Source organism: Coptis chinensis, chromosome 6 (assembly GCF_015680905.1).
Source record: "Coptis chinensis isolate HL-2020 chromosome 6, ASM1568090v1, whole genome shotgun sequence".
NCBI lineage: Eukaryota > Viridiplantae > Streptophyta > Magnoliopsida > Ranunculales > Ranunculaceae > Coptis > Coptis chinensis.
The window spans coordinates 26,509,611-26,521,648 of NC_141461.1; the positions used below are offsets into that span (position 1 = coordinate 26,509,611).

A 12,038-nucleotide genomic window follows, 5' to 3' on the forward strand; every position below is an offset into this window, starting at 1 on the left:
CTTCTACGGAGGCAGAATATAGAGCACTTGCTCATACTGCAGCTGACATTTCATGGATTTGCAAACTCTTAAAGGACATTCAATACACACTGCATAAACCTCCACTGATACATTGTGATAACATCAGCGCCATTTCTCTCACAAGAAATCCTATTTTTCATGCTAGGACAAAACATGTGGAAGTCGACTACCACTACATACAAGAACTGGTTCAAGCTAAACTGATAAATGTCAACTATCTCTGCACTCAAGATCAAGTGGCAGATATCTTTACAAAAGGTCTTTCTGCAATCAGATTCAATACACTCAAGATCAAGCTTTCAATCCAACCATCTCCCTTCAGCTTGAGGGGGTATATTAAGGAGAATGATCAAGTATCTAGTCAGCAGTCTAGTCAGCAAATAAGTCAACAAAGACTATAACTAATTTCTGTTATGCTAGTGTATTAGTTATAACTGATTCTGTTATTCTGTTAGCGTCTCTAATTCTCTCTCTAATGTTGTAGAGTATAAATAGATTCATGTAAGTTCATTGTATAGTCAAGTCAATGAAATCAGTTTATTTCTATCGTCTCATTTCTTTCAAGAATGTTTTCACCTTATCCATATTCTTTTTAGATCCATGTCAAGCTGCCGTATTAACAGTATGATCAAGAATCAGCAAAATAAAAACTGTATTTGACGTTTTTGTTTGAATCAATCTGTTATTATTTTGCAAATAAAGTTTTTGTTTGAATAAATAGGAATGAGAGATGCCTTACAATAGTGCAGGGCTATATGACTAAATAATGAAATAGGATGGAGGTGCTTACTATTATATTATGTGGGGAGGTATTATTACTACCAGTGCTGCCTCATCCATTAGCCACTTAGGTGGCCGCTTGAGGCAAATTTAGAAGGCTTCAAAATTCCCTTATTTATCCTTACATATGTTTGGTATTACCGTATGTTTTGAAGAAAAAGAACTCACACTACTAAAAAAATGACTTGTGATGACGGCTTTTAGCCATCATGAAACAGGTTTAATGGCATTTTTTCGTTTAAAAAACAACCGTCATTATAGAGCCCGTCATAAAAGTTAACAAAAAACGTCATAAAGTTGATGACGGTTCTGGAGAAGCTGACATCAAAGCTCGAACTTAATATGACAAAAATTCATTTATAAACGTCATAACTGGATCCTTTTGCATGACATGTTTTACTTAACCGTCATAGTTTATTAGAAAAAGTGACAAGAACTAAACCTTCATTTATGACTGTTTTTATTTAAGCGTCACCTTGAGAAATAAAAGCGTCAAGAAATTAACACTAAAAACAACTGTCAAGAATTAGTATGCCACACGACAGTTCTTTGGAAGCCGTCATAACTCTTTTTTTTTCTGTAAATCTAAAAATTCCTGTAAACCAATACATTCCGACACCACCAATACATTCAGATACTTGACAGCTAGAGTCCATTACGGAAACAAGAATCATACTTTTATTACCAACATAAATCATTCCAAGAACTTGTTCATATTACATGATTTATTCACAGACAAAAAAAAAAAAAACAAACTTGATTCAAAATCAAGTCTCATAATCCAACAACAATACAATTTACATAACCCATCCAACAAATTGCTAATCAACCGATCCATCTCAAGCAAACTTAATTGAGCTACCGTGTTATCTCACTTCTAACCTAAAAAACAATATAAAGAAAAATGTATTAGTTTGTTTAATAAGTAAACTAAAAATATAATCATATAACGACTTCTACACAGTATTAAAAAAATACACAAACAATGTGTTAGCACACTAAGTCAATAACTACTAAACGAAAGAGATACAATCAACTATGACAGAGAATCATATTGGTTAAGCCCCAAATAACATACACTATTGTAGGATATAGCTGATCTGTATATATATCTACCACAAGTACACAAATAACTCTTTAGCTAATAGATTATGGAAAGAACATAAGAAATCAGTCCTAAATTCGAAATGTATGGTGGAAAATCTTCAGACTAAGCTTCATATACAACCCCCAAAAATCTATCAAACATAAAAGATATATAAAATGGTGCACATACCTATGCCGAGATAAATTTCTCGATGTACTCGATAAACTCCAAACGAATTTCAATAAAATCCGCGCTTGTATATGTCCTAGTGTTAGCCATCTCCATTAGCTACATAAGTCAACAAAGAAATTACAATCATCTCTGTTCTTTTTATATACTTGCAATTAGTATGAGAAATATCAGTTCTTAGGATACCAATTTCAGCTGCAAGCTTTAATCCTTCAAGGGTAAACTGAAATTGAACATTTCTTCTTTGGAAAGAAGAACATATTATCTTGATAAAAAAATATTATCCATAATGATCTTTAAAATCTAAAAAGTATAAATGGATTGTTTCTTTAATGCAATCACAGAAATTTCTAATATTCTTATAGTAACTGTTGATCCGCTTTTTACGTTAAGAGTCCGCCACTACAGGCCTTACATGCACTACATAAAATATTAGCGACTATATTTCTTTATTAAAGCCCAGATTAACAAAGGGCTACATCAATGGAACAAATAATCAGCTAACAAGCAATGGAGAATTTAATTAAGATAACTAGCTCGGTGATGTTCTCAAACTCGCATAAAATAGAGCTCAACGGTTATTGGTAATGGCAATGTTATAAATAGCTCTGAACGGATACTCTCCCTTTTGTAAATTCAATGTGCAAGTGTAGACACAACAATGTGTCAGCATTTTTCTGACAAAGATGATCATCCAAGCCTAACGTAGATGCTTAAGCAAAACACGACTATTATCTTTTCCCCTCATCAATAAAAAGAATTTATTATATTTAGAAAAGGAATTCAAACATCTTATACAGCAAGGGGTGTGAAATTTATACTCAATTACATCATTTATACATTAATCCAAAAGGAGATTAATAACTGAGTCGATAAGGAAAGTGACGACTGACACTTGTCAATTTAAGGAGAGAAACCAGTTTAAATGATAATTACGTTAAAAAATAGATTGTATTAATGACGGTACTTGTTCAGTTGTTGTTAAAAATAAAATCATCCTATGAAGTAAATCTTTGTAACTTTCAATTGTCATATGCACACATTAGTACAATTAGATTAGATCTAGGAACTGGGGGACTCGGCTGTAATTACTAAAGTAACCCAATCAGGTGAATAACATAGGACTGCCTTAATAATAGAAACTCATGAAGTAGCAGCTGAACGGGTTAAACTTGTGATATCACAGTTAGTTTCCAAAGTGCTCCCCACGATGTTATCCAATCAAGCCACCATATCAACACAGTTAAACTCGAGGTTCTTGTAAAGCTAAAAAATTAAGCACATTCTATGTAATAAAAGTGTTTACCTGCGGTAAGGATGTAATCACACTCCACAGCATCGCGTTTTGTGGGGAAACTCCTCTTGATGAAAGACCCATACTCACTACTAGCCCTTCTGGGATGTTATGGACAGCTATGGCCAGAGTCACTAAGAGACCTTGAGAAAAACCTTTGGAGCCAGCAAAGGAGACTCCAACACCAGATCCCTCACCAAAAGAATGGAAGGTCATTATTCCAATAACAAGGATGACTTTATTTGCATCAGCACCCTTTATGTCCAACATGCTCACTTCCCCATATTGTTCAAGGAACTGTAAAAAGCCAGTAACAGTGGTTTCTTATCGGTCGGAAAAAACACATGTGAAGACAAAATTATGAATGGCGAAATAAATTCCTCAATCGTAATTGTATGTTTGAAGAACACACCATCAAGATTATGCGTGATTGAGCGCCACCTGAGGAAAGAAATCCTTCTACTGGATTTTTACCTCGGAGAAGATTGTCTAATGTCTATAATGACACACAAATGGTTAGAAACTGTGGCGACTAATATATTGGGTGTGGAAACGTAACTAATATCACAACTCAAAGTTTAATATTTAATGATTCAGAAATAAGATATATATATATATATATATATATATATAAAAGAATAATAAGAGATGATTACCTTCTTACAAAGCCAAATGAAAGCACCACTAGCTAGAATCCCAATGACAACCCAGTTGCCACTACCATGATCCTGACCCTCCTGCACAAGGTCAAAGCTAGCAGCCAGCATTACCCCAACAGCCATTCCATTGCAAATTCCGGCCCATTGCGGATCAAGCTCTAGAAAGAAGAAGGGAGAGCTCCTAAGCCGGTTGCAGCTGCCATTGCCAAAGTAAACCATGCAATTGTAGAACCGAGACTCTAGTAATCCCAAATTCTACTCATGTCATGGTGCAACCTAGTGAAGACGTCTTGAGAAGTGTTAAAGGCATTCTGAAGACCAGTGCCGTCTATGAAGTTATTTGCGAGGGGCAGTCCTTATATTTTCCTTAAGTTGTAGTTGGGCATCTGCTATGAGTGACGCGTGACGGCAGAAAAGATGAGGATTTGTTGAAAATGCAAACCCATTTTTTTCATCTCTTAAATTTCACATGATTTAGGATAAACAGTAGTTGAAGGATCCCCTTATGTTTCTGCAAAGTAACGTTAAAATCCAATCCATCAGTAAAAGATAAAACACAAATCCCTACCTAATCTTCATTCATCAGCTAAATATTATGAGTTAGAAAAAAGGAATTACCGGAGTCGTCGATCGATTGTCTTTTTTCTTCTCTTATTTATATATATTATTTAGAGAGAAGAAGGAATCCATCTACAAATACCGGTTTGGATTTTTACTTTATTTCGTCAACGACCCTGGATTCATATTTTTCTTCACTGTCGTAAGTACATGGGCCATGTGATGGACATTGGACAACAACTTCAAAGGCCGGAATGAAAAATATAAAGCTCAACCAAACCAAGTATGTGTGCCTGCCTGACTCTGAAAGCAATTGTTAGGGGGTTTAAGCTCTGGGCAGGAATTGTTAGAGAGAGGAAGATAGTAACCACTCAACCTTCCCTAATGGTAAAATTTAAACCCCACACCGAAATTGAACAAGGGATATAAACCACTCCAGTTTACTATGAGGAGCGCATTTAGGGTTTAACATGCTTCTTTCCCACTCTATTTTTCCCATCTTCTTCAAAACTACTTTCAACAATTCATTTAAATATTCCCCGACTTAAAAGCACCACCACCAACGATCTTTCCGACCCTTGTTTTGAAGCCCGGAGCCTCCTCCTGTTTCCGCACAAGACTTTGCGTTTCTTTCATCCATAGAGATTTCTTTCTAATAAGACTATTTTTCGAGAATGATTTGGTATGAACAATTCTAAAGGCAACAAACTATATTCACGCATTACCTTGTGAAGAATACTGCTGGCGATGTCCAAGAGCCTTCCTCGAGTTGCAACACCAATGCTTGCGGTGGCCTACTAGAAACGTAACTGCCCATTCATTTCATCAATAGCTCAGCGACTTTTCATTATCATCACCAAACCCCGACAAACCCATAACCTTTTGAACGACCAGTGTTTGCATCAATAACAACTTTTGCCCCTTTTACAGCAAAAGTTCAAAATTTTCATACAAGCCTCCCTGAGTTTACAAAAGTTCACATTTTTCACATTGAGCTTCGGTAACACATTGCAAGCAACAGTTTTCTCACCAAATCACACTAACAATGGAGTCAAATTTAATTAAAAACCTTAATAGAAAACCAGTTTTTAAAAAGAGAGAGAGAGAGAGAGAGATAGACTTCCTGATGGTGTGGTGGTGGTGAGGAGAGAGAGGGAGATTGGTGGTGCGCAGAGGGGACTGAGAGAGTAAAGATGGAGTGCGGCAGGATAAGTTTTTTTTTTTTATAAGTGGGGAGTCTATTGACAGTTCAATTCTTAGTGAGGAGTCTATTGATTTTGGTATTCCTTTTTTCGGTTTAGTTGTCGACAGTTTAATTGAAATCCAAAATTGACCAAAGCTAGTGCCCAAAAAAAAATGTGAGAATGTTGGACGGTTTATTCTATTGCTAATTTGACTGTTTTAAGAAATACTATTATATTTTCTTGACACTTGTGTCATACACGATATAATATTGTAACAGTTGTTATAAAATTATTATATTTTCTTGACGCTTGTGTCATATACGACATAATGTTGCAACAACCATCATAAATTTATTATATTTTCTTGACGCTTGTGTCATACACGACATAATGTTGCAACAGCTGTCATAAATTTATTATAATTTCTTGACGTTTGTGTCATACACGATATAATATTGCAACAGCCGTCATAAATTTATTATAATTTTATGACGCTTGTGTCATACACGACATAATATTGCAATAGCCGTCATAAAAATATTACTAAAACACCTATCTTGACGGTTTTTAACAAAGCCGTCTAGATAGATAAAAAAACAAGCGTCATAATATGTCATTTTTTTAGTAGTGAAAGCCTTACAATCAAATATATATATCCTGGAGCCTCTCCACTTGTCAACAATTTGTGTTTAGGTTTGATGCACAAATATTCAATACCATAAGATAATTGGACTTCTCATAACCTCCTCCCAATTTCGAGTAGTGTTTTTTTTTCTCTATATTTTCTCACTATTTAGTAATACCTCCTATCCGTACATAATTGTAAACACCTACCTCCTTCCTATTTCATTATGTAGTATTTAGGGCGCTCAAGCCTAGATGTGGCCTTAGCGCGACGAGCCATGTGAGGCTTTTTTTTTTCTTAGAAAATTGACAAAAAAAAAGCAAATAATAAATTAATAGATTCATATTAAAAATGAAAACCCTCAATTTCACATACAAGAGTGAATAGTAGATTGATTTCAATTGAAATACAAAAATAATATATACCAATTTGCGAGTTTGAGATGATCAATGGACAAATGGTTAAGAACTTAATGAGTAAAATAATGAAATTTGAAAGGGCGGGTGTGTGAGAGAGACCTTGAGAAGGAGAGAAAATCGGTTAATATGTGTTTAAAATGTCTTTAATTAAGTGGAGAATAAGTTTGAAAGGCGCCATAGAATATGGAGATTTTAGCATATAATGTGGGATTTTCTATTCTCTTTTATTATTTCCAATTTAGAAATCTAACTAAATGAGGACTCTACCACAAAAATTAAGATAAATACTCGAGATGCAAATTTTGTAGTGGACTATAGGAATAAGTTTTCTTAAAACAAATTCACTCCCGGAATTTAGTGCGTGGGGAGAAGTCAAATTGACTCTTAGTATCCTTTTTTGACACTACTAAAAAAATGACATATTATGACGCTTGTTTTTTATCTATCTAGACGGCTTTGTTAAAAACCGTCAAGATAGGTGTTTTAGTAATATTTTTATGACGGCTATTGCAATATTATGTCGTGTATGACACAAACGTCATAAAATTATAATAAATTTATGACGGCTGTTGCAATATTATGTCGTGTATGACACAAATGTCAAGAAATTATAATAAATTTATGACAGCTGTTGCAACATTATGTCGTGTATGACACAAGCGTCAAGAAAATATAATAAATTTATGATGGTTGTTGCAACATTATGTCGTATATGACACAAGCGTCAAGAAAATATAATAATTTTATAACAACTGTTACAATATTATATCGTGTATGACACAAGTGTCAAGAAAATATAATAGTATTTCTTAAAACAGTCAAATTAGCAATAGAATAAACCGTCAACATTCTCACAATTTTTTGGGCACTAGCTTTGGTCAATTTTGGATTTCAATTAAACTGTCGACAACTAAACCGAAAAAAGGAATACCAAAATCAATAGACTCCTCACTAAGAATTGAACTGTCAATAGACTCCCCACTTATAAAAAAAAAACTTATCCTGCCGCACTCCATCTTTACTCTCTCAGTCCCCTCCTGCCACACCAATCTCCCTCTCTCTCCTCAGTCCTCACCACCACACCATCAGTAAGTCTATCTCTCTCTCTCTTTTTAAAAACTGGTTTTCTATTAAGGTTTTTAATTAAATTTGACTCCATTGTTAGTGTGATTTGGTGAGAAAACTGTTGCTTGCAATGTGTTACCGAAGCTCAATGTGAAAAATGTGAACTTTTGTAAACTCAGGGAGGCTTGTATGAAAATTTTGAACTTTTGCTGTAAAAGGGGCAAAAGTTGTTATTGATGCAAACACTGGTCGTTCAAAAGGTTATGGCATGGGTTTGTCAGGTTTGGTGATGATAATGAAAAGTCGCGAGCTATTGATGAAATGAATGGGCAGTTCTGTTCTAGTAGGCCACTGCGCATTGGTGTTGCAACTCCGAGGAAGGCTACTGGACATCAGCAGCAGTATTCTTCACAAGGTACGTGAATATAGTTTGTTGCCTTTAGAATTGTTCATACCAAATCATTCTCGACAATAGTCTTATTAGAAAGAAATCTCTATGGATGAAAGAAACGCAAAGTCTTGTGCGGAAACAGGAGGAGGCTCCTGGGCTTCAAAACAAGGGTCGGAAAGATCGTTGGTGGTGGTGCTTTTAAGTCAGGAATATTTAAATGAATTGTTGAAAGTAGTTTTGAAGAAGATGGGAAAAATAGAGTGGGAAAGAAGCATGTTAAACCCTCGTCTACTCCTCATAGTAAACTGGAGTGGTTTATATCCCCTTGTTCAATTCTGGTGTGGGGTTTAAATTTTACCATTAGGGAAGGTTGAGTGGTTACTATCTTCCTCTCTCTAACAATTCCTGCCCAGAGCTTAAACCCCCTAACAATTGCTTTCAGAGTTTCAGGCAGGCACACATACTTGGTTTGGTTGAGCTTTATATTTTTCATTCCGGCCTTTGAAGTTGTTGTCCAATGTCCATCACATGGCCCATGTACTTACGACAGTGAAGAAAAATATGAATCCAGGGTCGTTGACGAAATAAAGTAAAAATCCAAACCGGTATTTGTAGATGGATTCCTTCTTCTCTCTAAATAATATATATAAATAAGAGAAGAAAAAAGACAATCGATCGACGACTCCGGTAATTCCTTTTTTCTAACTCATAATATTTAGCTGATGAATGAAGATTAGGTAGGGATTTGTGTTTTATCTTTTACTGATGGATTGGATTTTAACGCTACTTTGCGTAAAACATAAGGGGATCCTTCAACTACTGTTTATCCTAAATCATGTGAAATTTAAGAGATGAAAAAAATGGGTTTGCATTTTCAACAAATCCTCATCTTTTCTGTCGTCACGCGTCACTCATAGCAGATGCCCAACTACAACTTAAGGAAAATATAAGGACTGCCCCTCACAAATAACTTCATAGACGGCACTGGTCTTCAGAATGCCTTTAACACTTCTCAAGACGTCTTCACTAGGTTGCACCATGACAGTAATACTGGGATTACTAGAGTCTCAGCGTCTACAATTGCATGGTTTACTTTGGCAATGGCTGCTCCAACTGGCTTAGGAGCTCTCCCATTCTTCTTTGTAGAGCTTGATCCATGAATGGGCCGGAATTTGCAATGGAATGGCTGTTGGGGTAATGCCGGCTGCTAGCTTTGACCTTGTGCAGGAGGTCGATCATGGTAGTGGCAACCGGGTTGTCATTGGGATTCTAGCTAGTGGTGCTTTCATTTGGCTTTGTAAGAAGGTAATCATCTCTTTATATTATTATTTTTATATATATATATATATATCTTATTTCTGAATCATTAAATATTAAACCTTGAGTTGTGATATTAGTTACGTTTCCACACCCAATATATTGGTCGCCACAGTTTCTAACCATTTGTGTGTCATTATAGACATTAAACAATCTTCTCCGAGGTAAAAATCCAGTAGAAGGATTTCTTTCCTCAGGTGGCGCTCAATCACGCATAATCTTGATGGTGTGTTCTTCAAACATACAATTACGATTGAGGAATTTATTTCGCCATTCATAATTTTGTCTTCACATGTGTTTTTTCCGACCGATAAGAAACCACTGTTACTGGCTTTTTACAGTTCCTTGAACAATATGGGGAAGTGAGCATGTTGGACATAAAGGGTGCTGATGCAAATAAAGTCATCCTTGTTATTGGAATAATGACCTTCCATTCTTTTGGTGAGGGATCTGGTGTTGGAGTCTCCTTTGCTGGCTCCAAAGGTTTTTCTCAAGGTCTCTTAGTGACTCGCCATAGCTGTCCATAACATCCCGTAAGGGCTAGTAGTGAGTATGGGTCTTTCATCAAGAGGAGTTTCCCACAAAACGCGATGTTTGTGGAGTGTGATTACATCCTTACCGCAGTAAACACTTTTATTACATAGAATGTGCTTAATTTTTTAGCTTTACAAGAACCTCGAAGTTTAACTGTGTTTGATATGGTGGCTTGATTGGATAACATCGTGGGGAGCACTTTGGAAACTAACTGTGATATCACAAGTTTAACCCGTTCAGCTGCTACTTCATGAGTTTCTATTATTAAGGCAGTCCTATGTTATTCACCTGATTGGGTTACTTTAGTAATTACAGCCGAGTCCCCCAGTTCCTAGATCTAATCTAATTGTACTAATATGTGCATATGACAATTGAAAGTTACAAAGATTTACTTCATAGGATGATTTTATTTTTAACAACAACTGAACAAGTACCCGTCATTAATACAATCTATTTTTTAACGTAATTATCATTTAAACTGATTTCTCTCCTTAAATTGACAAGTGTCAGTCGTCACTTTCCTTACCGACTCAGTTATTAATCTCCTTTTGGATTAATGTATAAATGATGTAATTGAGTATAAATTTCACACCCCTTGCTGTATAAGATGTTTGAATTCCTTTTCTAAATATAATAAATTCTTTTTATTGATGAGGGGAAAAGATAATAGTCGTGTTTTGCTTAAGCATCTACGTTAGGTTTGGATGATCATCTTTGTCAGAAAAATGCTGACACATTGTTGTGTCTACACTTGCACATTGAATTTACAAAAGGGAGAGTATCTGTCTGTAGCTATTTATAACATTGCCATTACCAATAACCGTTGAGCTCTATTTTATGCGAGTTTGAGAACATCACTGAGCTAGTTATCTTAATTAAATTCTCCATTGCTTGTTAGCTGATTATTTGTTCCATTGATGTAGCCCTTTGTTAATCTGAGCGCTTAATAAAGAAATGTAGTCGCTAATATTTTATGTAGTGCATGTAAGGCCTGTAGTGGCAGACTCTTAACGTAAAGGCGGATCAACAGTTACTATAAGAATATTAGAAATTTCTGTGATTGCATTAAAGAAACAATCCATTTATACTTTTTAGATTTTAAAGATGCGTATGGATAATATTTTTTTATCAAGATAATATGTTCTTCTTTCCAAAGAAGAAATGTTCAATTTCAGTTTACCCTTGAAGGATTAAAGCTTGCAGCTGCAATTGGTATCCTAAGAACTGATATTTCTCATACTAATTGCAAGTATATAAAAAGAACAGAGATGATTGTAATTTCTTTGTTGACTTATGTAGCTAATGGAGATGGCTAACACTAGGACATATACAAGCGCGGATTTTATTGAAATTCGTTTGGAGTTTATCGAGTACATCGAGAAATTTATCTCGGCATAGGTATGTGCACCATTTTATATATCTTTTATGTTTGATAGATTTTTGGGGGTTGTATATGAAGCTTAGTCTGAAGATTTTCCACCATACATTTCGAATTTAGGACTGATTTCTTATGTTCTTTCCATTGTCTATTAGCTAAAGAGTTATTTGTGTACTTGTGGTAGATATATATACAGATCAGCTATATCCTACAATAGTGTATGTTATTTGGGGCTTAACCAATATGGTTCTCTGTCATAGTTGATTGTATCTCTTTCGTTTAGTAGTTATTGACTTAGTGTGCTAACACATTGTTTGTGTATTTTTTTAATACTGTGTAGAAGTCGTTATATGATTATATTTTTAGTTTACTTATTAAACAAACACTACTAAAAAAAGGACATATTATGACAGTTGTTTTTCTTTCTATCTTGACGGCTTTGTTAAAAACCGTCAAGATAAGTTTCCTAGTGAAATTATTATGACAACTATGTAAGATTGTGTCGGGTATGATAGAAGTGTCAAGAAAATATGATGA

General features: G+C 35.1%; 1 protein-coding gene across 1 annotated transcript; it reads right to left on the reverse strand.

Moving 5' to 3' along the window:
• Window positions 1-2,077: 2,077 nt before the first annotated feature.
• LOC147492355 (putative zinc transporter At3g08650) lies at window positions 2,078-4,715 on the reverse strand. Its single transcript, XM_086567481.1, has 5 exons — window positions 4,649-4,715; window positions 4,028-4,188; window positions 3,784-3,867; window positions 3,384-3,668; window positions 2,078-2,176 (listed from the first exon to the last, which is right to left on the reverse strand). The coding sequence occupies exons 2-5, from the start codon at window positions 4,151-4,153 to the stop codon at window positions 2,078-2,080; spliced, it is 594 nt and encodes a 197-aa protein (XP_086423607.1). The 5' UTR covers window positions 4,154-4,188; window positions 4,649-4,715.
• Between the last annotated feature and the right edge of the window lie 7,323 nt (window positions 4,716-12,038).